Below are 25,163 nucleotides of genomic sequence, written 5' to 3' on the forward strand. Positions count from 1 at the left end.
ATACGGCATATATGAAAAACAAGCCGGGCACTTGCGTTTTCCATATGTAAATCTTTCCCGCCAATTATATTATGACCAAATATCAATACAAACGCCCTACTGGAGTCGGCTTCTAGTATTTATGAGGTCAAAGAATGGAGGCTACATCCCTAGCAGAACAGCTGTCGATCTCGACACCGTACTATCTCCAACCCACACAAAATATTTGGCCCAGAAGGGCAGATTGTTATTCCATTCGCGACATAGGTTTATGAGGGTAGAACAGTGTGCCGCTTGCTTAAATAAATTGTGGACAAATAAGATAGTGAATCAACCCAGCTGCATATCTACCAAAGTCTCTCCCAGAATCTTCGAAGCCAGTTCATGTGTTGCAAACGTAGCCTCTCCTTCTCAACTGCAGCAGGATCTTCCCATGCTTGGCACTCTTCGTCAACTTCGGCTTTTCCACTGATAAGGTCCGCTTGAGAAGGCTTCACCCATTTTGTTTTCTTCAAGAGCTTTCCGACCACAAACATCAATGGGCCGAACGCAGTGGCGAAGTAGTAGGTTATCCACCCTTCAACATCAAAGGGCGAGAATGTGTCCCAGCCGATAAACAGAAGAAATATACAACCCAAAACAAAAGCAAAGTAAGCACCATAAGGCCTAAACGGTGATAGGTACGGTAATGACGACTCCGGCACAATGTCTGGCTGAGCTTTCAAAGCGCGATGCCACCCGATGAATGTTAAGAGCATGCAAGTGTAGACATAGACAAATCCACCGGTAGTAAGATCAACGAACTATCAAATGGTGTCAGAACATGAAGCGTAGATAGATTGAAAGACGCAACTTACCCAGTAGAAAACTGTAACAGAAGAATTTGAAACGACAAGGAATGAGAGGCAAGAGAGTAAAGTGACAGCTATGACTGAGTAGATAGGCACACCTGACTTGGTGCACTTCGTGAATACCTTGGGAGCGAGTCCATCTGAGATGTTATTAGCACATAGTTAGACGTCCGTCTTTGAAGTGGACATACCGCGAGCAAGCCCATACAAGGAGCGAGACGTGGAGTATAAGTACGCGTTCCCGCAGGACCTGCGGCATACAGTCAGCATATCTATGCAGGACCCCATTCACAATAGGTATACTCACCAGCCGGAAAGTAATATGACAGCATTGATCACATCAGGTAAACCATGTATACCAAGGTTTTGGATGCCGATAACCCACGGCGAAGCTGCAGCTCCGGAAGCGCCACTACCCAGAGCATTCAGTAATCGCTCATCACGACTTGAGCAGATGATTCCGACGGCAAACACTCCAACAACATAGAAGAATGCCAGTCGATAAAATATCAAGCGAGCAACTCGGGGGATAGTTTTTCGGGGATTCTGGATTTCGCCAGCCGTGAAGCAGATTAGGTCGGGGCCACCAATGGTGAATGCAGCGTAAATGACTACAGACCTGGATTCGATAAGTCAGCACTTGTGTAAAGAAAGATGGTTCAGGTAGGATCATATAGCTTACCAGAACCCGAGGAATCGACCAGCTGCCCCATCAGTATAATAGGCATGCATGGCGTTCCCGTTGCCCCAGTATCGAAAACCGTAAGCGTCGCCCCGAGGGTTCCCACCACACATGGTGATCAGAGTAAGTAAAATCAGGCCAATGATCAAGATAACCTTTGTTGATGCCATAACGAACTCAGACTCTCCATACCACTTGACGGCAATTACATTCAGCAGGAAGCAGACGACCAGAGCCATGGCAACCCATACACCTGCGTTGATGCTAGTGTTCCCTATATCGCGAGGTCAGAAGAACAAGAAGCAATTGAATTCAGGTGGAAGCTTCACATACAATACTGCATCACGGTGGCAACAGCACTATATTCCACACAAACCAGCATGACACCACCGTAGAAGTACGTCCAGCCCATAGAGAAGCCAAGAGCGGGATCGACAAAGCGGCCGGCGAGCTCAAAGATACTTCCGCGGATAGGAAGATACGCGCACATCTCTGCAACACTGAGTGTGCATGGCAGAATAAAGAACATGCTCCAGAATAGATATCCAAGGGACAAGGAGAGCGGGCCAGCTTTGGACAGTGCACCACCAATACCAACAAAAAGGGCAGTGCCAATGCTGCCTGCAATGGCCATTAGCTGCACATGACGTGGAGATAGACCGCGTTTGGTTTGCCCGTTGGTCATGTAGATTGAAGCTCTTTGGATTGAACTAGTGTCGCATGCATTCGTTGGTCCCGAGGTATCAAGGGCGACTTTCTTAGAGTCATCTTGCGGTAAGCTAGAATCCATTTTTGGCAAAGGAAATAATGTTGGATAAAGATGCAGGAGAGCTGAATCTTGGAAGGATCTAGGGCTTTGGTTTACTGAAGCTGCACTGGGGTATATATCTTGTTTTGCGCTTGTACCTCTTGTCAGGAACATAGATTGGCTACGTATCAAAAGAGTTATGGATTGCACAGGCATTAATGGCTAATCTAGAAGTAGAGAGGCTATCGCTACAGTACGCATTTCCCTAGTCCGTTCTAGGTTATGGAATCCACTGCCCTCTTGCCAAGGTCGTATCATTTTACTACGTTGGGTTAGTTAGCTAGGCGCAACCTGATAAGTCAACGGGCGCATACGTGGAGAGCATGCCGCTAAGCTCTGTAGACGATTGAAAGTCACACGACTATATCAATGCATAACTCATCCGAATGTGTTGCTCCAGACAACTGCTTGATGAGAAGATTCATCAGCATCGGCCAATGAGGTAATCATCAAAGTCGATACATACACCCTTATCTTGGGGAAATACGCAACGCCATCATGTCTGTCACAACCACCGTCCAAGCCGTAAGACTCGAGGGAGATCAATTCTCCACTACCGCACAAACGGAGGAGAGGCCCGAGGAGGTCTGCGCAACTGGAGGGTATCCGGCCCCAAGTGTCCCCGAGTTCAGTGACCTGTACATAAAGCGACGGTGGCAATTGGAACATATGGCTGCTGTGTTTCGAGTATTCGCACGCAAAGGCTTTACAGAAGGAACAGCTGGGCACATTAGTGTTCGCGACCCCGTGGAACCAGATACCTTTTAGATCAACCCGTAAGTGTACTTTTATGGCCTTACGCCTAGACTGTGATTCTGATCTTCGCTTAGTCTCGGCATACACTTTGGCTTGCTTCGAGCAAGCGATATGGTACAGATCAACGAGGATGGCCATGTTATTGGTGGAAATCGCGTTGCAGTCAATAAAGCTGGTTTTCAAATCCACGGAGCCATCCATAAAGCTCGGCCTGACATCAATGCTATTTGTCACACCCATTCTCCTGCTGGAAAGGCTTGGTCAACATTTGGGCGTCCTCTTGACATTATCAATCAAGATGCCTGTACCTTTCTTGGTATCCAGGCGGTCTATGAGAACTTTGGAGGCATTGTTCTAGAACGCGATGAGGGTGAAAGAATTGCCGCGGCACTGGGCAAGAGTAAACGTGTTGCGATTTTGCAAAATCACGGCCTTCTCACTACGGGATTCACCGTTGATGAAGCAGGTTATCTGTTCACACTCCTAGAGCGATCTTGTGAGGTGCAGATTATGGTGGAAAGCACCGGCCTTCCGAAGAAGATTATTGGAAAGCGAGAAGCGGAATACACTGCCAAAGCTTACCAAGATCCAGTAAGTACCAGAAAAAGCTTCCGACTATTGAAGGAAAGCGAGTGGCAAGCTAATTGTTTTAGAAAACCCTATATCTTGAAGCTCAACCTGATTTGACTTATGAAGCTACTTATTCTAATGGTGAATTAAATCTCGGTTTTCCACGTTGACATTGGAATAAACTATAAGCTTATATTACTTATTTGTTCAAAATCATTTGCCACTAGCGATATCCCCAAGTGATCGTTCCAATGTGCAGCCCGAGCCATGGTGTCATCGCTTTATCGAGTTCACGCCGTGAATAGCCCCGTCGCACGCTGCCTTTAAATTGTTGTCCACCTTCGTAAGCCCAGACCAATCGCCCTTCAGAAAGTCACTCAAGTAACGCGTACCAATAGCCCCAAGGTCACTTGATACCTGATCAACAGTGTTGGCGATAATGTCCATGCCATCGATGAAAAAGTCGGCGGCCCCATCTTGCTGTGCTTCGGGCAGACGGTTGATTACTTCAATAGCATCATCTGTAGCACTGTCCAACCATTTATCAAAGCTTTTCTTAGCGGTCTGGTGAGCAATATTAATAGTAGCCTTCCAGACGGCTGGGTCGGGCTTTGTATTTTTCAGGTCTTGGATGGAATTGATGCATGTCCCAGCAGCAGTCCGAATGTTCTCGACACAGGCTACAAGGATGCTGAGAAGTTGGTCCGTGCCGTTCTCTTGCCCCCAAAGATTCTCCCTGGACATTGGTGCCGCGAGCTGAGCGCTCTCGGTGGCTTTCAGAGAGCTCATTGACATGGTGCCGAGAGTTGGAGCTGAGAGCGCCGCCACCTTGGCACGAATTTTCTGTTGCCAAGCAGGTATATTTGCGCTTGTCGAAGACATGATTGCACTCCTGAGGAATGGTGGAAAATGATGTTTGAGACTTCTGAGAGTTCAAAAGGAATACCGGATCTTGTTTCTTTTGCGTTTCTAGGTCTCGGGAGTGGCAAAGGCTTGGTATATAAAGAGCAATGGGCAACCTTGTACTCCGTAATAAATACTCCATATATCCCACATATTTCTCACCAAGTCCACTGCCGACTTTCCGCTCATGCGAGGCTCCTGCAGTTCCTAATGGCTAGCCAAGCTCTGTTGTAATTTCAGCTTTCAGCTACAAGCCACAACTGCAAACAACACATCTCAATTGGCTAGTTGAGCGGGACTATTGGTTTGAGTCAGCAAAAGTCAGCTCTTAAAGCCATCTTGTCTTTTGACTACCAATCACCCAAGCTCCTCAATTACCAGCAAGGACAGAAGAAGAAGAAGCGTTACAGTAAAGGCTTATTATACTATCTCCCTTCCAAATATACTATGTAGGTATCCTGCTTCCATCTAACCTCTTGTCCAGTCTCATGTGTCGGTGATCCAATCTTCAATTTCCAGCGTGCGTTGTCAGTCATCATCAGCTTATTCTTTAGGCAGAGAATCGGGTGGCACGGCGGTTGTTGCGAGTGCCAGCATCGGTCTCATCTTCATCCTCCTCCTCATCATCATTCCCATTACCATTAGCGTTGCCATTACCATTGGCGTCGCCATTGTTGTTGCTGTTTGCGTTGCCGTTGGCACCGCCGGTGGTGGTATCATCAGCGGTGTCGTTGGTGGCATCATTGGTGTTGTCATTGGCGTTGCCGTTACCAGCAGTGCCCGCGTTTCCAGTGTTTCCAGCGTCAGTAGCATTTCCAGCATTGCCGCTCGCCATCTGCACCGGGATCACACCACCAAATGGGCCGGCACGAGCCGGGTTCTGACAGCGGACAAGACACACGTTCTCCTCGCCTGCGACTGTTCCCGTACAGTTTTGACCAGCTGGGATAGAAGCAACGAGAGGGAAGTCTCCCATCTCGCCGTCACGGTTGCGACCTCGCTCATTACCCTCGACATTAGTCGTCACCTGGATGTTTTCCCAAGATGTACCGGTGCCGTCGGCATTGATCATGCAGGTGTATGGACCAGCACCGTCTGAGTTGACCTGATGAACCGTCATCTCGAGGCTACCACCGGGGTTGACCTGAGGGAGCTGGCTTCCTAGTTTGAGTGTAAGTTTATGTAACCATCGTCGACGTCAGTGGGTATAGCTTACCTGTCTCTTCCATGATATCCAATGTTCCTTGCTCGATGTCGTTGTCACCAGCAGACAAGGTTTCGCCGACAGTATCAGCAGAGTTGCCTCGGAAGCGGGTTGCATCTTGCTGGAAAGGGCGTCTTCGAGTTCCGTCTCTGGGAGTTGAGGTATCGACTCCAAGAGCCATTCCAGAGCCACCGGCATCACCAACGGCGTTGGTAATGACGCTGTGAGCCGAGACTGCTGCGAGATCGGCAGCGACGAAAAGGGCAAGGAGGAGGTTCTTGATGGGAGCCATTTTGAGAGTGTGATATTATTGTGATGTAGGTTAAGAAGAAAAGAGGACAAAGAGATGACGGTGAACTAGTCAGAGACTGAAATAGAGACCTGACCGGCAGGAGAGAAGTGATTAAAAGGGAAGAAGATGATGTTGATGCTGATTGTTGATGCTGATGATTAAACAATGATAGGAAGATGATCGAGCTTATATAGAAAAGTCAACGAGTCTGTTTCCTCTTACGGCCTTCTTAAAATGCACACATATCACCACCAAAGAAGCAGCCAAGTAAAACACAAGACACTCTCGAGACATTCAACAGCTTCACGATAGCAACCTCAGAATCTGTCAAACATCACCAGACAAACATATCACGCACCGCACGGCTTCTTCACCTACGCTTTGACGCTTCCCGCCCAGCCAAGGCCCGGAATCCTCGTCTCCCGAAGAACACAGCCACTCTGTCAAACAAAACGTCAAACAGCCATTGCTAAACTGCGATTTGCTCATTAACCATAAAACGCTTGCACTTAAAACACAGAAACTGCTTCTGAGCTCTGTACACGGACCATGATCGGCAAACAGGTCATGGCGAACGGCGAAAGCGGCACGTTTGTAACTGATTCCAAGACCTCGTCTATCTTCTGAGGAGCCAATCGTATCTCTGCGTCGCCAAGTTCCGAGATCTGTGGAGGTCCCTTTTGTCGAAGAGCCAATTGTTTGTCGGGGATTGTGTTTTGGGGCAGAGACGTCGCAGGTGGTGTTTCAGGGGAGAGGGCTGAGCACAGGGCCAAGAAGAGGACAAAACGGATATGGTGAAGATTCAAAACTGTTTTGGGCTATATCTAAGCTAATTATTATGTCTATTTTGTGAAAAGGCGTGCATGTGATGGCGGCCGAAGGGTTGTGGAATGGGAATGACCCTTGTTGGGTTTTGTTCCCGGCCGAAATCCTCGGCGGCACTAACACGGAAGTGATTGTGGGGTCTCTGACGCGAATGAACTTAGCGTCGGAGGATCCAGGCCTCATTCACCCTAGAGTTCCTCCGCGGCCAGTTTAACATCTCGTAATGCTCATCTTGAGCGATAAAAAATGACTAGACGGTAAATAGATTAATGCTTCTTAACGAGAAAAAAATATAAATTCTTGCTGGACCCTAAGTCCGATTGATACTTTGCAAGAAAACCACACTATCCTGATTAAATTCTTTATGCTTGTTACAACTATCAGCCGCAAGATCCATCAAACCTAGCGTCACGAACAGTGTCAAGAATGAACTCTGCAGCTAACTCCCAACTTCGACTTCGATGTGGACTTGTCCTCAAGAACAGGCTTGTCAAAACTGGCATGTCTGAAAAGATGGCCCAGAACTTACTGCCATCTGCCAATCATGGAGCATTGTATAAGCGATGGGCAGACGGTGGATGGGCAGCTCTGATCACGGGTAAATTGCTGCGAAGAGCTACCTTTATACGTAAAGAAGCTTCTTTTGACGATGAATAGGTAACATCATGGTCTCGGACCAGTACCTTGGCAGCAACGAAGACGTCGCAGTCACCGGCACAACGTCAAGCTTGCTTGAAAGCTGGTCACAATGGACAGCTTCTACCAGAAACCAGGACTGTCATATGATTGCTCAATTGTAAGCCCAGCACCCAAAACATGAAGTGAAGGCTGGAAGAGGTCGTGACTAAGTGGAGTAATGTAACAGGAACCATCCAGGACGCCAATCTCCAATTGGAGCCGGCAAGAGAAGCATCTTCTCAAAGACAATCGCCCCGAGTGCTATTCCTATCAACCTTGGAGACAACGCTGTAGCAAAACTGATTCGCATGTTGGTATTTGGAACCCCAAGAGCTATGACGCGACATGATATCGATGTTGTCATCGCGCAGTTCACTCAAGCTGCTCGACTGGCTTACCAAGCTGGTTTTCAAGGCGTTGAGATTCATGCAGCACGTAAGTCTTTTGGTGTGTAAGCGAGAACAAGAACATATACTGATCTGGATCACAGATGGATTTTTATTGTCTCAATTCATGTCACCAAACAGTAATCAGCGCGACGATGAGTTTGGTGGCTCAGCAGAAAAGCGTGTCGAACTAGTTCTTCGTATCATCCGTTCCATCCGCAAAGAAGTCCCCAAGTCATTCTGCGTTGGTGTAAAGATCAATTCGGCGGACTTTAAGGACAAAGAGGGAATGGCTGAGATGCTACGACAGATTGAGTTGATTCAGCAGGAGGCAATTGACTACATCAATCTCAGTGGTGGATCTTTCGAAGACCCTCAGATGATGAGCACAGATTCGTCCCTGCAGCCAAGTTCTGCCAAGTCTCGCTCCGGTATTCGTGAGGGATTCTTCCTACGCACGAGTGAAGACATTCGTCGCAGGTTCCCTGATCTTACACTGCTTGTGACAGGAGGGTTCAGAAGCCGCAATGGTGTTGCTGGAGCTCTTAATGATAACGCTTGTGATCTGATCGGACTTGGGAGACCAGCTGTAAAATATCCAGATTTACCAAGCAAGATCATGTTCAACGAGGATATTAGTGACGCTGAAGCTAGATTTGATGTGGAGTCTGCTCCCGGCGGTGGATGGTTGGCTTCAAAGGTCCGCTCTGTTGGAGCAGGCGCTGAGAGTGTAAGTTCACACCCTCTAATTGAAGTGAATTTGTATCATCACTTTATATGTGTAATCGTCCGACTAACAGCATCTAGAAATATTGGGTGGCGGCTATGAATAACCTCTGATGCACATATTATTCTTAGCAGGAATGACACACTGCCTTGCCCTGATGTACTGTTTCCCATCCTGGACCGCAGCAGGTTCTTCGAGTTCGATGCCGTTCTAGTGAATGCTTATATAACATAATACAAAGAGCAGTGATACTTTGAATTGCTCAGATGGCAATTACTAGCAGGAGTACAGAGTGTTTTCGAACACTTAATGACCAAAAGTGAAAAACCCTTCAGGAAATCTACCTGGGACACCAGTAAATGAGAAGGTGAAATCGTCCACCGAAGCGTTCTCGATAGTACTTCTGCTGGACGGCTGAGACGAACTCCACTTATCCTGTTCTTCGCCAGTTTCACACAAATCATCGCTATCTTCTTGATAAGGTGGCAGTGATTTGAGGGCCAAGAATCGCATGTGGCCGACCAGATGGTCAATCAGGGATGGACTCGCCTCTTCTTCACCGCAAAGTGGACAAGCCTTGAACAGCGGGCCAGTCTTGCGGACATTTTGATCAGCTAGGATGCCGAGTTGATCGTCAGTAAACATGCCGGGATGACTATGCTTCATATGGTCGAGGTATTGGTCTCTGGAGTCAGCCACAAATTCGCCATGCCTCTTCGATGCACAGCGCCATCGTAAAGTATGCTGTGACATGTGGTTTGTCCACGTGTTGCTGTCAGTGTACAGATGCCCAGGTGTGTGACAAGCCTCGAATAAACAGACGTAAGGTTCAAGATCATTCTTGACATGATATCTATTCTTGATTAGCATGAACATGTCGTCGTGCATGAGCCTATCAGACTGACTTCCATTTTAACTCGTCAAGGACCTCACTAATTGGTAAGACATGAAAACAATAAGGACAAGTGACTTCACTCACTGCCTTGATGCAATCATCATGGGCCTTAGCCAATGCTCTGTCCCGTAAAGCTCCAGCATCAATGATAGCCCGGACATCTCCAGGGGAAATGGTAGTCATGTCGACACCTTCATAGTAACTGTCGATTGTAGATAGTCTCTGCTGGTGTCTATCTTCAATATCCTTCTTCGCCTTGTTGAATCTTTGTGTAAAAGCGCCACTGGGGGCAGGGGGAAACGCAAGTTCGTCTTCACTGCTCAACTGCACTGTTTTAGATATTGACACTATTGATGGAGCGGCAGCCTTCTTGTAACCTTCGGGTGAAAAGGTCGTCGCAGTCTCAGCGGAATGCATGGCACTCTGTGATGGTGCTGCGATGATCCTTCTCTTCGCAGGTCTTTCGGCATCGCCCAGCGTTGTCATGATTTCTGACTCAGGGTGTAAGATACCCGGGGCAGATGTTTTCTGAGGTAGATGTATTGGACTTTTTCCATAGCGCTCTTGACGATAAAGTAATCTTTTGCGGCGAAGGACCATTGAGCTTGCAAGGCGTTGGCGGATCTCTGCGCTGGCAACATGATACCTGTCGTTTATATAGTTCAAGAAGACAGATTGGACAAACGGTCCCACATCATTGTCTTCTTCATCCCTGATTTTGTACCTTTCGGCAGCTCGAATATTCTGCGTATCTTTACTAGCACGCCGTATCGTGTTTGTGATTTTGTGGAGTAAGGTGATTTCGCTTGAGACTGCATCGAGAGTCTGGACGAATCCCTCGATAGCCTCTTCAACTGGTTTGCTATCTGGAGCTAGAAGAATCGACTCGAGGATCTGCGACCCTATTTGTGTATGTCAGGACAACTCAACTGTAAATACTTTGATCGTGAGCTCAGTGTTGCTACGTACCAGTCTTGATTCGGAAGTCCAGTGCCTGCAGCAGGGCAACAATGGGTGTTTTAACATCAGAGGCCTCTCTAAGTCTGTAATCTAAAGAGTCGCGGCCAGTGCTGAAGACGCGGATGTTGGCTGCCCACAGTTGAAATCTGGCGAGTTGATCCTCGACCCGGACTAGCGATAATTTAGGCCAAGGACCGTTAGGCTTGTCTGATTTGCTAGCGCTATTGAGGCAATTTTGGAAAGACTCAAAGCACTTTTGGGCACACTTCAAGACAGACGCTGTTGGCGTATGAGCTCCTGTCTCGCGCGCGAGCGATATCGACATTGTATTTGCGTATGTTCGTCACCATGCTCCCTAAGTGAGGAGAAAGATCTCTGGCTAAATACGCTTCTTGTGGCCTCACAGGTAAGGCAGCTTTGCAGGAATGTGCGGGGAACCAAGATAACGTCTGTTCAGAAGTTCAGCCGCACCATGGGGGCACCAAATTCAGCTCACGTCATCCTTGATCGACTAATGTCAATATGGGTCTCGTAATCTTGCCTTGAGCATCCATTGACAACATGGCGGCGATGAACCTTGATCTTCCAGGCGCCGCTGGTAGTGACATGATTAACACTCTATATTTGACTTACAAGGCAGCTCAGCAGATCACCGAGACTCTTTGGGTCAACGAGAGGGATGAAGAGCTGAGATCATTTTGTGCCAGCCTTATGGCATACTTCAACATGATAAGAAGGAGCCTAAGTATTATGGACGATACAAATGTGCCCGACGTGGATAGCGGCCTCATTACCCTGCTGCTGTCACCAATAAAGCTCATGTTTCCAACCAGCTCCCTTCAAGTCCCTATCAAAGACAGGTTGCGAGAAATAATTCGGTCAGGCGAAAACATCGGTTACACAAAAGGCGATATCGCTAAGTTGAGGGATATCTTATCACTGGACTTGATGAAGACATACAAGTTGCGGAATGAATTACTGAAATCATTGGCCATGTGCGAGGAAACTCTGCGTGATAGCTACCTTGAAGACCCTTCTCGATGGGGCGAAGAAGACTTTTCTCCTCAGCTCATCATCGCAGAGCTCCCTTACGATATTTTGAATGCTGCTCAATCAACATTCGAGGCTATGGTGGCGTGTACCGATTGCCCATGCAAAACAGAGCATGACTTTGGAGTCCGGCTTTATTTAAGCACTCATCGAAAGCCAAAAGATGCTATCCTTCGCACTCAAGATGGGGATGTTATCGACTTCGATATGTTTCTTTCTACGCATTACGACTGGCAAGAGGTCCGAGTTCATGCAACGGGGAATCAAGGAGTGCCTGATGCAGTGGGAAGTCAACAACCCAAGCGAAAGCGGATGGAAGCCAGATCGCTTAAAATAAAGAGACTCTGTGAGGTAGTAGCAAAGACCAAGTCAATGACTGCATACCGCCTCGAGCTCAAGGTACTACAAAACCAGCTATATCAGCTACAGCCGGAGATTTGTAACTCTGCTATCGACACATCACAGAACGCAGTTTCTCTGGATTATATCCTTAGGCATACAAGAGGGTCCTTTACTGAGAGAACGAAACGAATATTGGCTGTTATCCTGGCTTCAACAATCTTTCACCTCTACAACACCCCATGGCTGCAGCCAACGTGGGGCTCATCTGATGTTCTGTTCTTCCACACCTCATCGTCCACTACGCTTTTCAGGCCGTTTATCAATAGTACCCTCTCGAGTTTTCAGCCTCCGCGCAATGAGGAACCTTCCAAAACCCTCGGACCCAATGACATGGTAGATGACACTGAGGCGGATGATACCGACGTGGAAGACTTCTTTAATCACCCATGCCCGACCGTTATCACATTAGCTTTACTATTGCTAGAACTATACTTCGAAACGCCCTTCGATATTCTTGTCCGGAAGTTCAACACAAAGCTAGGAACAAATACAAAATCCTCGGCTTTCGCTAGATACTTGGATGCGAATCTTGTGTTCCAGGCCTGCAAGGCAGAGATTCCCCTAAACTCTCAATTCTACCTGGCTTTAACAAATTGCTTGGACCCGAAAGTCTGGCAAGACGAGGATGGAGAGACGCTAGACACCTTGGCACTAAGAACGGCGATTTATCAGAAAGTCGTACTACCGCTAGAGACAGAACTGAGTCAAGCCTATAGTTCTATCCCAATTGAGGAACTTGACAAATTCGCCCAAAAGCTAGACTTTGGAAGGTGGGGACATCTCAACTACAACCCGCATGGAGATTCTCAAGAGTCAGTAACAAGCACACAGAAATCTACTTCCGTGGACCATCGACAGTCTTCTCCCGTCCCAAGATATTCTGTCGAGGGCTCCAGTATGGACATAGATATAGAGGATCATGCGCTGGATATAAAATCTTACCCTCATTCTGCGTACACTGTCGGCGTCATCTGTGCGCTTCCTCTGGAGCTCCGGGCAGTGCGAGCCCTTTTTGATACAGAACACAGCGGGCACACCAAGATGAAAGGGGACAGCAATACTTATGCACTTGGTACGATAGGGCAGCATATGATAGTCGCTGCTTGTCTTCCATCAGGCGAGTATGGAACAAACGCGGCTGCTGACGCCGCATCTAACATGAGAAGAACTTATCACGAGGTTGAGTTCTGTCTCTTGGTCGGTATAGGTGGCGGAGCTCCCTCCCCAGAGACAGATATTCGTCTTGGAGATGTTGTGGTCAGTCATCCAACATCAACATCGTCCGGTGTCATTCAATACGATAGAGGCAAGGAGTATAGAGGAAATACCTTTCAGCTTACCGGTAGTCTCCAGGGACCCCCACGTTTCCTGAGGACCGCTATAAGTGCACTTCGTTCAAAGCCTGATGCGTCTTCCAGTTCGTTTCAACCACATCTGGAAAAGATTGCCCGATCTATACCGCATTCCTCTATGTCAGATTACAGCCATCCTGGACAAGGGAATGACCACCTCTTTAAAGCAGTTTGCTCAACCTGTTTTGCACTTCGGGACTGTCCCAACGCAGAGAGTCATGTGCAACGCAGGGTAACCCGACCAACAGACCTACCTGAAATCCATTATGGCATTATTGCATCCGGAAACAGGGTTCTCAAGGATGCCAGTACACGTGATCGCTGGGCAAAAGAATATGGTATACTGTGTTTTGAGATGGAAGCAGCGGGGGTTATGAACATTCTTCCAAGCCTTGTTATCCGTGGTATCTGCGATTATGCAGATGCTTTTAAGAACAAGACATGGCAGAATTACGCAGCAGCAACCGCAGCGGCTTATGCTAAGCTATTACTGCAGCACACTGCCTCTAGTAGCATAGAATGGAGGTCTGCAAGAATAGGTCATGAAAGTTCCTGGCGTGTATACAATGATGGACAGGAACCACCGGCAAAGCGCCAGAGATCTTGAATAGATTCGGTAAGATACAAGAGCAGGACTTGGCCTTTTTTTGTCTATAGCCTTCTACCTTCTCGGCCGCGATCTTACTAGGCCAATTATAACTATGACCAAATCGGATTTGCTTTCGAATTTGTCGGTCGATTATAAGTAAGAATGGAGAGAGCTGAAGTGAAGAAGTTGTAGCAGTTGGTTTGATGAAAGTTTTCATGTTAACTTGTAGTATGCCATTATGACAGATAACATGCTAAGCGGATAAGTACAAGCCGAGAGCTCGTTGAACCTTATAACTCTAAGATAAGACTGTCTGAGCCATAGTGCTCCTCACATCATTTCAGGAGGGTAAGATCTGACCTAACTATGAAACAACCAGGACCGAAGATGCTCACTAACGAATGTTGCATTCACAGCCGAAAGATATCTTAGATAGATATGTCGAAGACAACATCTCCGTCGACTGGGATATGGCCGCCGTCAAAATAGCATCCTATCTTATTCCAGAGTGACGCAGCCCTTGTACCTCCGGAAACATATCATTTTGCCGTACCAATAAGCAACTCGGCAATTTGCTCGCCCGTCAGATCATCAAAGTCAGCCCGCCAAATTCCACGGGCGGCTAGCGCTTTGTTGGTCCAGTCAGCGCAAACCTTCTCTTGTTCTTCGGGATCGTCTTGTGTTCCAAGGAATACCAGCCTTCGACACGCACGCCGATAAGCGGAGGCGGATGTCTTAGGGATGCCGAACTTGGATGTGAACTGTTCGACTATACCGTTCGGTGTGGCATGTTTGAGTTCGCGATAATCACTATAACCAGCTTTAATCAGGAGAGAAGCTGTTTTGGGCGTGATGGTCAGTCTCTGTTGTAGTACTGCCTGCGTTGTAGACATTGTGCCGTCGTGAATGCTGGGCCGAGTGCTATGTGAGATGGGTCCAGGGAAAGAGCACTATGGGGCAGAATGAGTTCAAATGTAATGGGCTGATGCGATCGCGTATCCAGAGATTGAAAGCGATTTTGGGGCGATATTTGAGGCTTCAGAAGGCTTGAAGACTGCGATTGAAGGGAAAGATTAATTCACGGTCAGATGTTGTTTCGTGTTCAGACTGTGAGTTAACAGACCGCGCTAAAAACGCCACAGTTTGATCAGGAATGAAACCTATCGAGCAAGTTGGGCAACATGGAGCGTTTGTGGTAATAAGTGGGGAAACATCCTGGCCTATTTTAAGCACGGATAAATACAAAGATTAGATAACGAAGGTAAAAGAAGCATATCGGAAGGAAGGGCATGTAGTAATAACAAATTTGTAGTTACTTGGGTTGCCATTTAAGTTCTTACACCTTCTTTAAACAGTTATCTCTTACTCTGCTTATAAATAAGCAGACATCTCAGTGCTTGGGGTTACATATATGCCTGGCGCCTCACCGACCCGTTGCAATATCTGCCTAGGCCATTCATCTAAACCCTTCACCTTACCGATCCTTTAGCTTGAGACCTCACAAGATGCAACTTGAAGGACATGAAAAGGGTAAACTCCTATCAATCATGTCAGCAGTCAAACTTGGAATTAATTATGCTCACATACCATTAACCATAACGGGAAAAATGTGACCATGAAGCGTAATATTCGCGACCGATGACCTTCCCATACCTCTCGCTTATAAGTCTTGCCAAGAATTTGGCGCACCACAGCACGAGCATATTCGTCTGCGGGCATGCCGTTCTTGTTTCCTCCATTCTTAACATCCTCGACAGTACTTTTAATAGGTCGGTATAATGAGTCTTCGGAGATGAGAACACCGTCGCGAAGGATGTTGCTGCGTACAAAGCCGGTCACAACCTCTATAACCTCGATGGAAAGAGGCCTTAGTTCCTAGACTCAATGATCAATGTCAGATCGCGTGAGATACTCTCAGTTATAAATGAAGCGAGGCCAACTAACTACTCGAAGAGTCTTTGTATACTGACTGAGAGCCGCCTTGGAAGCATTATACACCGACTGACATACAACAGGAACATCGCGTGTAACGCTCCCAATCTGAACAATGCGTGGTCGAGGAGCCTTTCGCAAAAGCGGGATGAAGACTTGGCATATGTGCATGACAGCTACAACATTGACTGTGAATAGCTTGGTGACTTCGTTGACGTCAATGTCCGTTGCTGGTGCCGCGTAGTGCATCCCCGCATTGTTGAAGAGTAGGTCCAGGCGACCTTCGGTGTATTTGGTGACCGAGTCTCTAAGCCTCTCTATACTAGTTGACTCACCAAGCTCTAGAGGTAGTGCAATAATGTTTGCATGTTGATCTGTGAGCTTGTCCAAAAACTCAACACGTCTGGCTGTGGCGAAGACTGTAAAGTTGTTCTTGGCGAGGGCGATGGCAAGTTGCTCGCCGATGCCACTGTTGCAGCCAGTGACTAGGGCAAAAGGTGGTACGTATGAGGCAGTCATAGTAAGGTTAGCACGATTGCGAAATAAGGATTAATTGTGTTGTTTGCTATCTTATATGCCATGCAAAACTGGGACTCACGAGGTGAATTTACCCTACGGTTGAGAGTTTGCCCCGGATTTCTGCAGCCAGTTTCAGATATACCGAGGCTAAAATTTCGCAGGAATCACAAGGCACGGAATCACGGTCAAGCACGACTCTCCGATTGAGTCTTGTCTGGAAGTTGGACGGGCCCGACTCCTTCTGGATCCTCCGACGCTAACTTTACGAGCCGTTGGCCCCACCCTAATGATATGCAGGGTATGTTTTGGAAGATGGACCAGGGTAGTAAAGAGAGCGCCTTGCTTCTCCCTTGCTTGCGTGATGTCCGTAAACCCTTCCAAGCCTAGTTTTTCTCGCAGCTATCTCGTTTTGGTAGTCCTCATCTGGGGATAGGTAATTCAGGCGCCTGAAAATGGGAGTCATGGGATATCATGCTGAGTAAAGGTATCAGTCAGCCTAGGGCTAGCGGCTTTTGTGGGGACACGGGGACGCCGTTTTGTAAGACACGGAATTTAAAAGCCACAGAAAGGCAAGACTAAGTGTGGGCCACTAATATGTATAGAGTTGACAGCAATGCCATTCTGGGCTTCTTTGGCCTAGAACCTTAGAAATATGTAATTAAAATATTAAAATAGTAAAGTTTTAAAGTATTAAAGTATAGGAATATAAAGCTTTTATTATATTTCTAGTAGAATATTTCTAGTATATAATTAATAAAAGGAATCGCGTGGAGAATAGAGAAAGGTTTTTACAAATAGCATTTTAGATACTTAACTTCATAGCGAGATGGGCAAAGCGTTGTTCTATACTTTTGCTGTATATGCAGGGGGAAATAAAAAACTCATAATATCGCATCAACATGAAACCGCAAAAAAGCAGGCACAGCTGAAAGACTAGAGTGGCAATTGAAACTTATCTGTGGCTAAGACAAGACGGCCAATCAACAAGCGCCTCTGCCGTGTTTCTGATCTTAGCTGTCACTACTATTCACTGACCAGACTCTGGGACGAGGTAAAGGTGGTCTAACCTCCAAACTTTCCAGTTCGAGACCACAAGAGCTCAGAGTCTGGGCCTTGATTGTAATAGCTGAGGTATGGACTCAGGATCGAAGAGGGCAACCATGGTTCGGAAGCTTTGAATCTGATTGTAGTGTAGGGTCAGGCTTTGATTGTATAGATAAAGAGGCTACAGCCTCGTTCTGCGAAGATATCAACGAGCTTTGAAGTCCTCAAATTGGTCCATTACTTGAATCTCCATTGGAAGCACTTTTATTCTGATATCATCGAGTCATATATCGCTTGTCATTCGTTAATAAATCGCATACTAGCGCATAAACCCACAAGAGACCTGCATCTTTTGCACCTTCACAGATCAGAAATCTCGATCGCTTGCATGATGCCGCAAAAGTCCGTATGCAGCACTGGTCCCTCCCTGGGTGCAGCCCGATGGAGGGTTTCGTTCCACTGTTCATGCTGCCAACAGAGGAAGAGCCACACGGCAGAACCATCCATCACATCACCCAGTCACTCTTCATCGCCGATGTCTACTCGCTATTCAGCAACCTCTTCAGCAGTAACACGCAGCAGCTCTCCTGATCGACAGGGCTCTCTTTCTGGGTACTGGAGCCCAACAGCCCGAGCTCCATCTCGATTGCACAACCGGCAGTACTTTACCCCGCATGACATCAACACTGCGCCTCCCAAGACACATAGCACAGGGCTGGCTAGTGAGGCGCGCTCACTGAGCGAGCTTACTGCTCATGACCGCCACGACGTGGGATACAGTAGCTATGCACGTTCAGATGATTGTCCTTCTCTGGAGCCTTCATTTCCTACACCACCCGCCAAGTCGCGGTGGTCGCATTCTGCTTCTAGCATACAGAGCATGGATACCCCGCAGCTCGACCAAAATTCTGAGACACTCAGTGAAAGCTCCGACTTGGCAGATGAAAATGAAAGCGTCATGATCATGGAATTATATCGGATATCATGCAACACAAGAGTGTCGACTCCGACTCTTATCGAAATTATCAACAACCATGAAACTCATTCTCAGTATGAAGATGCGTGTGCAGATGCCGACAGATCATTTTACAAAAAAGCGAATAAGAGACATGGTATGATATTCTCGGATATGGAAATTGGTAGTCTATATACATTGGCGCTCCTGTAAATATTCAAATCATTGTAAATAAAATATCCAAAGAAAGAAATATTTCTCCGATTGACCTTTTTCTCAATGTGAGCCGGGACTGGCTTATTCTGGCCTGCTCATGGTAGATCCTCCGAAGCTTACTTAGGTTCCTCCGAAGCCAGCAACAGTGGCAGTGGGTCACGGAGGGTCCAGAGAGCGCCAAAGGTTGTCCCCGCAAGTCGCTAATTGCTGCCCCAGGTTCTAGACAGGAAAAACTTAGACCAGCAGGTTCTATAAATGCCATCGAAGAATAAACACCGTAATCTGTAATATAAAGGCAGAAAGCTGTTTCTCGACAATCTACTATGTCGCTGGTATTAAAAGTCGCATTGACTGTTCTTACCAAACTGCCCAGGTGTTTACGAGAAGCCATCATGCCTGACATGCTGATCCCCACAATCATCAACGACCCCTCCAAGGTGCAGCTGTCCCGCATCGCCCACGTCTACTTTGAACACCCAGACTTGGAGAAATTCGACAGATTCGCAGATGATTTCGGCTTTGTCAAAGAAGCTCAAATTGGAGACACCATTTACTATCGTGGTTACGGTATAGATCCATTTGTTTATGTTGCAACCAAGAGTAAAGATGGAAAGCAGAGATTCATGGGGCCAGCTTTTGTCGCTGCTTCTGAGGAGGAGTTTGAGAAGGCAGCTGCCCTTGAAGGAGCTGAGCGAGTTTCTCTGGAGCATGCACCTGGTGGGGGGAGGATGATCAAGTTCAGTCGACAGGATAACACATTCTTTCATGTTGTGTATGGTCAAGAAGAGAGAAAGATTGGCTCTGAAGAGCCGACTGCAACACATGAGCAGCAGGGACCATACAACAAACCCTTCACAAAGCCAAGACGAGGTGGGAACAATATTTCACCCTCCACAGCTTTTTATCCACTGACTCTGGATAGGAAAATACCAACGATATCACCCTGGCCCAGCTCTCGTCCACAAACTCGGCCATTTCGGCTACGTCGTTCCCGACTTTGACAACGAGTTAGCATGGTACACAAACAACTTCAACTTTGTCCCCTCAGATATCCTGTACCACTGGGACTTCTCCAACATGGACGTGCTGACGTTCATGCACCTGGATCTCGGTGATGAGTATTCCGACCATCACTGCTTCTTCATGCAGAGAGCTGAACCCCATGTCAAGAAGATATACTGCCACCATACCTCGTTCGAAGTGGCAGATTTCGATACTCAGCTCCTTGGACACGAGTATCTAGCTAGCAAAGGCTGGAAGAGTGTCTGGGGTGTCGGACGACATGTTTTGGGCAGCCAGATCTTTGACTATTGGGCTGACCCTAGCGGCTTCAAGATTGAGCATTATGCGGATGGCGATGTCGTTAATCGGGCGACAGGTACCAATAGAGACGTCGTTGGACCATTCTCGGTTTGGGGTCCAGAAGTACCCAAGGACTTTGGAGAGAAGGGGGCATGAACAAGCCTGGTCTAGGGACAAACTTTGGACTAGTTTGTTATTTGGATATCGGTATTACTAAATTGCATTTGTTGGAACTGGCTATATTAGCTATGGAAAGGCGATTTATTTATGCTGCTGATCAGCTTCCTCCGCCTGCTTCTCTTCCCGAATTGATCGAAACTCTTCAATGAGCTCAATCTGTGAAGTCGGTATGACTTTCGATCTCAGTCGTATCTTAAAGATTGAGTAAAGTACTAGAGTCATCTTGTTAGATTATTGAATAGCTGCTACAGCCGCGAGCTTAGACATACCAGCAAAGATGGCGATGTTGATGTAGCATGTGATGAATCCCTGAGCAGTGAAGTGGCCCTTCACGAAGACGTCAAACCCTGACATATAATTAGCCAAAACATTCGTCATTCAAGAGTGTAGATGGGAGAGCTATGACGTACCACAAAACAGGATTACCAGGGACACCATAAGTAATGTTGCCCAGGCCACATACGGCTGTAAGGGACTTTTATATGGAAGTTCTAGACGCGTTAGAGAAGTTCTCGAGGAAATGTTCCGATAAGCATACCTTCTCTGCTGTAACCCTGCTTCTTGAGACCAGCAAAGAAACGGAGATAGGTCACCTGGATGACCACCCAGCCGATGAGGCCAGCAACAGTCGTGATGTTCACAAACCATGAGAAGACCACGGAGGTGTTGTTCACAACTGTCAAATACACAAGTGGTGATAAGAGGCAGCTCATGCCGACTGCATAATGAGGGGTGCCAAATCTATTGCAGCGCTGGAAGAACTGAGGAGCATGACCATCGCAGCTGAGACCGAAGAGAGTCCGAGAGGCGATAAAGATACAAGCGGATCCGCTGCTTATTGCCGAGGTACACACAACAGCGTTGATGATCGATGGCACGACTGAAACACCTGATCGTTGAAAGGCGATGACAAATGGGGATTGTGAAGCGGTTCCGGTAGAGACGCCGAGAGCTGGGTCGTTGTATGGTCTAGCATGCTATTGTTAGTTCCTGATCGTTCTACTAGTCAACATGAAGGACTTACACAATAAGACCAACGATGAAAATACTGCAGAAGTAAAAGAAGAATATTCTGTAAAATGTCTTCTTTGTCGCAGCTGGGATGAGCTTCCGGGGGTTACGTGTCTCAGATCCTGAGATAGCCACGACTTGAATATTGCCGTAACTAAAAGCAGCAGGTAGCATTGCCTTCCAGAACGCGAGGAACCGTCCAGCTGAACCGTCCTTTATATAAGTATTGAAGGCTCCTGGATGGATCCAGTACCGAAAGCCCAGCCGCTCATGATTCGGTGCTCCACCGAGATCAATGACTAGTCCGCCTATGATTAGACCAATAATGAGCATGATCTTGAGGGATGCAAAGACGACTTCGGACTCTCCGTAGAGTTTGGCTCCGCAAAGGTTTGCGACGATGATGAAGATGAGGAATATGGTGATCCAGACTCCAGGGTTGATGGATGTGTTCCAGAACTGGACGAGGGTGGCTGCGGCGCTGATCTCGGCGGGCATGTTGATTGCCATTGTGTACCCTACTCCCAGTAAGAACATTGCTATGGTCATCTGTATCTGGGATGTAACTTACAGAAGTTCCAGCCCGTGGCAGCACCCAGTGCAGGCTCAACAAACTTGGTCGCATGACGAACGAAACCTCCAGTCGATGGCATGAACGCCGTGATCTCTCCAGTCGTATATGCAACACCCGCTGTAACGAACCCCATGAGGGTATAAGCTAGAAGAGCTCCAACTGGGCCTGCTGTCGCGATGACTTGCCCAGAACTGAGGAAGAGTCCCGTTCCCTACCAGAGTCAATTATGCGAGAGAGAGAGCTCGGGAGAAACTTACAATCATGCCAGCGACGGCAATCATGTTGATGTGTCGAGAGCCCAATTCACGCTTGAGGCCGCTGGACGGGATGACCTCCGTGTTTCCGCTGGCCATTTCGACGTCCGCCGGCATGTCGCTGCAGACAATCTTTTCGTCTTTATCCATTGTCTGTCTGTTTGTTGTCGAATGATCATAAATTGAGTGCCATATAGGACCTTGGAGTCAAAGAGTAGTCAGAGAGACTTCAGTTATAATTGTCGATCGAGGGAAACAATAATAATATTCTCTCAATGCTACAGTGACTCAAGTCATGTTATCTGAGTCGGCCGATCTTCCCCATTATTTATGATGGAGACCGACTCCAGTGGCTTATCGCAATGCAGGGCTCGTTTATCATGAGGGGAAACAGGGGTTTAGCTTGAGTCGCCGGTAGCACTTTAGAACGCCGGTGCGTGTACGTGGGGAAATTCGCCGGTCGACGATAAACCCCGACGCCTCAGAGCCTAGACCATTCCAGAGCTTAACTATAATGTCTTCATGTGTCGATGCAAGCAGGTATCGTCTTCGGTATTTTTTTAGTCCCTTTTCTTATCAGCCATGACTTCAACCAACACCAACCCTACCCATGACGATTCCTTCGAGCTATTTGACTTGAGAGTCGAGGTCGTTTGTCCGCCAGGCAAGAAGATCATGTGTGGAGCGAAAGAAGGAGACTACTTCACGCTAAAAGGAGAAATGCTTTACCTCCCGCCCGATCAAGGGATCAGTATCTATAGCCTCGGTAAGATACGAAATACTACACCATAACTTGGGCCGGACTGACTGCAGCAGCATCCGTCCTTCCGCTTCTCCCGGCCAAGCAGAGAGTGACGTCTCCCAACGACTGGATGACTACAGATGCGCTTATAGCTTGTCCCGATCCCAATTGTCCCTCGCAGCTGAAGATAGTAAAGGAAGGGATTCGGAAGTTCAGTCATGCTGAGACTACTGTTGTTCCATTGAGTGGGAACTTGGGGTCATGAGGCATGACGTAAAGGGTGGCCGTTAGATTTATAATTCATTAATCTGTTTGTGGAAAGAATGCAACATCCTGAGGGTTCATTCCAAACATTTCTGCCCACATATCATCACACTCGAATGGGAAGTCCAGGTTTTCCTGGGCTAAAAAGGATATATCGAGAGTTGCTAGGTCGGGAGGACGTCGTGAGGATGAGCTAATTTCTGATTCTGCACAGGGCCCTCCGTTTATGTCAGACTGGTCTATCGTGTACGGTGCCGGCCCTACAAGTCCAGTAGGACCGCCTTCCTTGGATGCCTTGTTCGTTTGGTTCCCTATAAGCTTCATCGCGACTCTTTCTAGGAACGATGCTTGCAGAGTACAACTAGAGCTTATACATCCAGATTGATTGGAGAAGACCTGTGCAGCTTGCTGAATAGCATTTATACAGCTTGATTCGAGCTGGCCAGATATAAAGTCGGAAAACACAAGAGTGATCTACAATGCAAAGCTGTCAGTGTTTTCCGGTCAAGCAGAAGAAGTAGACCAACCTTGACGAGAAATGCAGCGCTATAAGCTGTCATGACATGGATGGAGTCTTGAGCGAAGCAGACGTGCTCTGAGAAGCGCGATATCAGCTGCAGCATGTTGAGAGCGCTGCTATATGCCACCCAGACTGTGTCAATATGATGGTTGATATCCGATTTGTCGGACACGAGGATGCCATGAAGTGGTAGAGTATGCAGCTGAAGGCGAAGGTGTGTGCCGTAGAAGCGTATGAGGAACTCATGGCAGGATTTCTCAGTCTGTGCTGTGATCTTTTCAGTCCACTTCTTCTCCCATCTCTCTATACGTCCATCCAGTAGGCTGACAAGAGGCGCACTCTCACTATGCGACAAGGATCGCTGCCGTGACTTGATGGCAAGTAGTGGAAATGCGGAAGACGTGATAAGTCTCAAGGTAGTAAATGCCCCTAGAAGTTGATCGTTTTCAATTGTCAAAGCGTCGTTGCACCAGTCCTCTATCGATTCGATAAACTCGCTGCATTCTATCATCCATGGTCGTCCAGTCTGTAGACTGATACTTTTATGGTGGTCAGTAACTGAATGCTCGCACTGCCAAAAAATGAATAGCCAGGGTAGAGGGATCATACCTCCGATCGTAAACGAAGAGAACGTACCACGTTCTCTCAATATTCCGTCGTTCTCGCCTTTGAGCTTCAGACTCTTTCGCGGCGGCTGCAGAACGACAATACGCCAGCTTATGCCATCCCAAGTCCATACATATGCGGATTGCATACCCAACAGAGGTCCACACTCTTGTGTCTTGCGGCTCTTTCCAATACGTAAGGATGAGGATTGCCTGCACGATTTCGACCGATTTACTGCCTCTTCGAAAAACACTAGAAAAGAGGTCCTGGGCGTGATCGTAAAGTTTAATGTAGAGAACATGATTGAAGGCTTTTGCGGCCATGGCTAGGATGGAGCTTAGGAGAAACGCAGACTTTGCGCGGACGTAAGGAAATGTATGGAGATGGGGATCGAGCTGGCTGATGTAGGGATTTAGAACCGTCATGAAGCTACTTGGATGTCAGTATATAGAGTCTCATGGAAATAGACGATTTAGTTACCTATCAAACAGAGACTTCGCCAGTGATGGAGTGATGAGTCCAAGTTCAATGAGATCCTCAAGTGACTCATCGCGGCTTCGCTGTCGCTGAACAGGTTCTTGGTCCGCGTTAAGAATGTTGCCGAGAGAGAACCTCCCCTCTAAAGCCTGGTGATTGAGCAACCCCGATGGCTGTAGATTATTTGCATCGTCTTCAGTTTCTGAGATATGGGCCTCTGCTGCCGCTGGACTCTCGAGGCTTGGAATCGACTGTGGTGAGATGGCAGGGACTTTCTTCACTTTTGAGATTCTATACTACTTGTCAACAAGAATCACAGGACAGCGAAGCTAGATTGCATACTTTGTACCTGGCTTACGACCCCGACGATGCTCCCTGAAAATACACTCAAGGGCTTTTCGGGTGCAACGTTCACATTTAGACGTGTCCTGTCCCATAGGACGGCACTTCATCTTGACTCTTCGACATTGTATACACGCATTAGTACTCTGAAGTGACGGACTTGACATGATGGTGACGTGGGGATGCGTGCTTCGTTCAGTGTCGTGCACCTGGCTCTGGTACGACCCTGGTTGAAGAATTGTCACCAAGTCTGCCTGCCCAATCAATCACGGCCATCGCCCAAATCCGGGGTAACCAGCGTAGTGGATACTTCCGA

The 25,163-nt window shown here is 47.5% G+C and overlaps 13 protein-coding genes; 6 read left to right on the forward strand and 7 right to left on the reverse strand.

The window, feature by feature from the left end:
* Nucleotides 1-326: 326 nt before the first annotated feature.
* Nucleotides 327-2,302, reverse strand: FFUJ_11132 (probable general amino acid permease; the record flags this gene model as incomplete). XM_023569996.1 has 6 exons in its annotated part: nucleotides 327-782; nucleotides 837-970; nucleotides 1,022-1,080; nucleotides 1,138-1,449; nucleotides 1,513-1,786; nucleotides 1,846-2,302. The coding sequence occupies 6 exons, from the start codon at nucleotides 2,300-2,302 to the stop codon at nucleotides 327-329; spliced, it is 1,692 nt and encodes a 563-aa protein (XP_023437130.1).
* Nucleotides 2,303-2,818: 516 nt separating this feature from the next.
* FFUJ_11133 (related to novobiocin biosynthesis protein novR) lies at nucleotides 2,819-3,816 on the forward strand (the record flags this gene model as incomplete). XM_023569998.1 has 4 exons in its annotated part: nucleotides 2,819-3,055; nucleotides 3,089-3,096; nucleotides 3,151-3,667; nucleotides 3,730-3,816. 4 exons carry the CDS (start codon nucleotides 2,819-2,821, stop codon nucleotides 3,814-3,816), a joined length of 849 nt encoding a protein of 282 aa, XP_023437237.1.
* A 103-nt stretch (nucleotides 3,817-3,919) lies between these two features.
* FFUJ_11134 (uncharacterized protein) lies at nucleotides 3,920-4,528 on the reverse strand (the record flags this gene model as incomplete). Its single annotated transcript, XM_023569999.1, has 1 exon — nucleotides 3,920-4,528. One exon carries the CDS (start codon nucleotides 4,526-4,528, stop codon nucleotides 3,920-3,922), a length of 609 nt encoding a protein of 202 aa, XP_023437131.1.
* A 571-nt stretch (nucleotides 4,529-5,099) lies between these two features.
* FFUJ_11135 (probable gEgh 16 protein) lies at nucleotides 5,100-6,045 on the reverse strand (the record flags this gene model as incomplete). XM_023570000.1 has 2 exons in its annotated part: nucleotides 5,100-5,710; nucleotides 5,766-6,045. The coding sequence occupies 2 exons, from the start codon at nucleotides 6,043-6,045 to the stop codon at nucleotides 5,100-5,102; spliced, it is 891 nt and encodes a 296-aa protein (XP_023437132.1).
* A 1,251-nt stretch (nucleotides 6,046-7,296) lies between these two features.
* On the forward strand, nucleotides 7,297-8,774 carry FFUJ_11136 (related to NADH oxidase; the record flags this gene model as incomplete). XM_023570001.1 has 5 exons in its annotated part: nucleotides 7,297-7,468; nucleotides 7,528-7,666; nucleotides 7,736-7,983; nucleotides 8,039-8,664; nucleotides 8,742-8,774. The coding sequence occupies 5 exons, from the start codon at nucleotides 7,297-7,299 to the stop codon at nucleotides 8,772-8,774; spliced, it is 1,218 nt and encodes a 405-aa protein (XP_023437133.1).
* Nucleotides 8,775-8,967: 193 nt separating this feature from the next.
* Nucleotides 8,968-10,841, reverse strand: FFUJ_11137 (uncharacterized protein; the record flags this gene model as incomplete). XM_023570002.1 has 4 exons in its annotated part: nucleotides 8,968-9,514; nucleotides 9,567-9,589; nucleotides 9,641-10,458; nucleotides 10,526-10,841. The coding sequence occupies 4 exons, from the start codon at nucleotides 10,839-10,841 to the stop codon at nucleotides 8,968-8,970; spliced, it is 1,704 nt and encodes a 567-aa protein (XP_023437134.1).
* A 236-nt stretch (nucleotides 10,842-11,077) lies between these two features.
* On the forward strand, nucleotides 11,078-13,927 carry FFUJ_11138 (uncharacterized protein; the record flags this gene model as incomplete). The annotated part of the gene is made up of 1 exon (XM_023570003.1): nucleotides 11,078-13,927. One exon carries the CDS (start codon nucleotides 11,078-11,080, stop codon nucleotides 13,925-13,927), a length of 2,850 nt encoding a protein of 949 aa, XP_023437135.1.
* A 1,451-nt stretch (nucleotides 13,928-15,378) lies between these two features.
* FFUJ_11139 (related to 1-acyldihydroxyacetone-phosphate reductase) lies at nucleotides 15,379-16,360 on the reverse strand (the record flags this gene model as incomplete). XM_023570004.1 has 3 exons in its annotated part: nucleotides 15,379-15,447; nucleotides 15,563-15,784; nucleotides 15,854-16,360. The coding sequence occupies 3 exons, from the start codon at nucleotides 16,358-16,360 to the stop codon at nucleotides 15,379-15,381; spliced, it is 798 nt and encodes a 265-aa protein (XP_023437136.1).
* Nucleotides 16,361-17,939: 1,579 nt separating this feature from the next.
* On the forward strand, nucleotides 17,940-18,572 carry FFUJ_11140 (uncharacterized protein; the record flags this gene model as incomplete). Its single annotated transcript, XM_023570005.1, has 1 exon — nucleotides 17,940-18,572. One exon carries the CDS (start codon nucleotides 17,940-17,942, stop codon nucleotides 18,570-18,572), a length of 633 nt encoding a protein of 210 aa, XP_023437137.1.
* Nucleotides 18,573-18,967: 395 nt separating this feature from the next.
* Nucleotides 18,968-20,033, forward strand: FFUJ_11141 (related to 2,3-dihydroxybiphenyl-1,2-dioxygenase; the record flags this gene model as incomplete). XM_023570006.1 has 2 exons in its annotated part: nucleotides 18,968-19,445; nucleotides 19,498-20,033. 2 exons carry the CDS (start codon nucleotides 18,968-18,970, stop codon nucleotides 20,031-20,033), a joined length of 1,014 nt encoding a protein of 337 aa, XP_023437138.1.
* A 105-nt stretch (nucleotides 20,034-20,138) lies between these two features.
* On the reverse strand, nucleotides 20,139-22,046 carry FFUJ_11142 (probable general amino acid permease; the record flags this gene model as incomplete). XM_023570007.1 has 7 exons in its annotated part: nucleotides 20,139-20,269; nucleotides 20,327-20,404; nucleotides 20,468-20,548; nucleotides 20,596-21,026; nucleotides 21,082-21,586; nucleotides 21,640-21,853; nucleotides 21,900-22,046. 7 exons carry the CDS (start codon nucleotides 22,044-22,046, stop codon nucleotides 20,139-20,141), a joined length of 1,587 nt encoding a protein of 528 aa, XP_023437139.1.
* Nucleotides 22,047-22,478: 432 nt separating this feature from the next.
* On the forward strand, nucleotides 22,479-22,903 carry FFUJ_11143 (uncharacterized protein; the record flags this gene model as incomplete). XM_023570009.1 has 2 exons in its annotated part: nucleotides 22,479-22,662; nucleotides 22,713-22,903. The coding sequence occupies 2 exons, from the start codon at nucleotides 22,479-22,481 to the stop codon at nucleotides 22,901-22,903; spliced, it is 375 nt and encodes a 124-aa protein (XP_023437140.1).
* A 38-nt stretch (nucleotides 22,904-22,941) lies between these two features.
* On the reverse strand, nucleotides 22,942-25,014 carry FFUJ_11144 (uncharacterized protein; the record flags this gene model as incomplete). XM_023570010.1 has 5 exons in its annotated part: nucleotides 22,942-23,376; nucleotides 23,430-23,961; nucleotides 24,032-24,457; nucleotides 24,509-24,796; nucleotides 24,848-25,014. The coding sequence occupies 5 exons, from the start codon at nucleotides 25,012-25,014 to the stop codon at nucleotides 22,942-22,944; spliced, it is 1,848 nt and encodes a 615-aa protein (XP_023437141.1).
* Nucleotides 25,015-25,163: the final 149 nt, after the last annotated feature.

This window comes from Fusarium fujikuroi, chromosome FFUJ_chr10, assembly GCF_900079805.1.
Source record: "Fusarium fujikuroi IMI 58289 draft genome, chromosome FFUJ_chr10".
NCBI classification, from domain to species: domain Eukaryota; kingdom Fungi; phylum Ascomycota; class Sordariomycetes; order Hypocreales; family Nectriaceae; genus Fusarium; species Fusarium fujikuroi.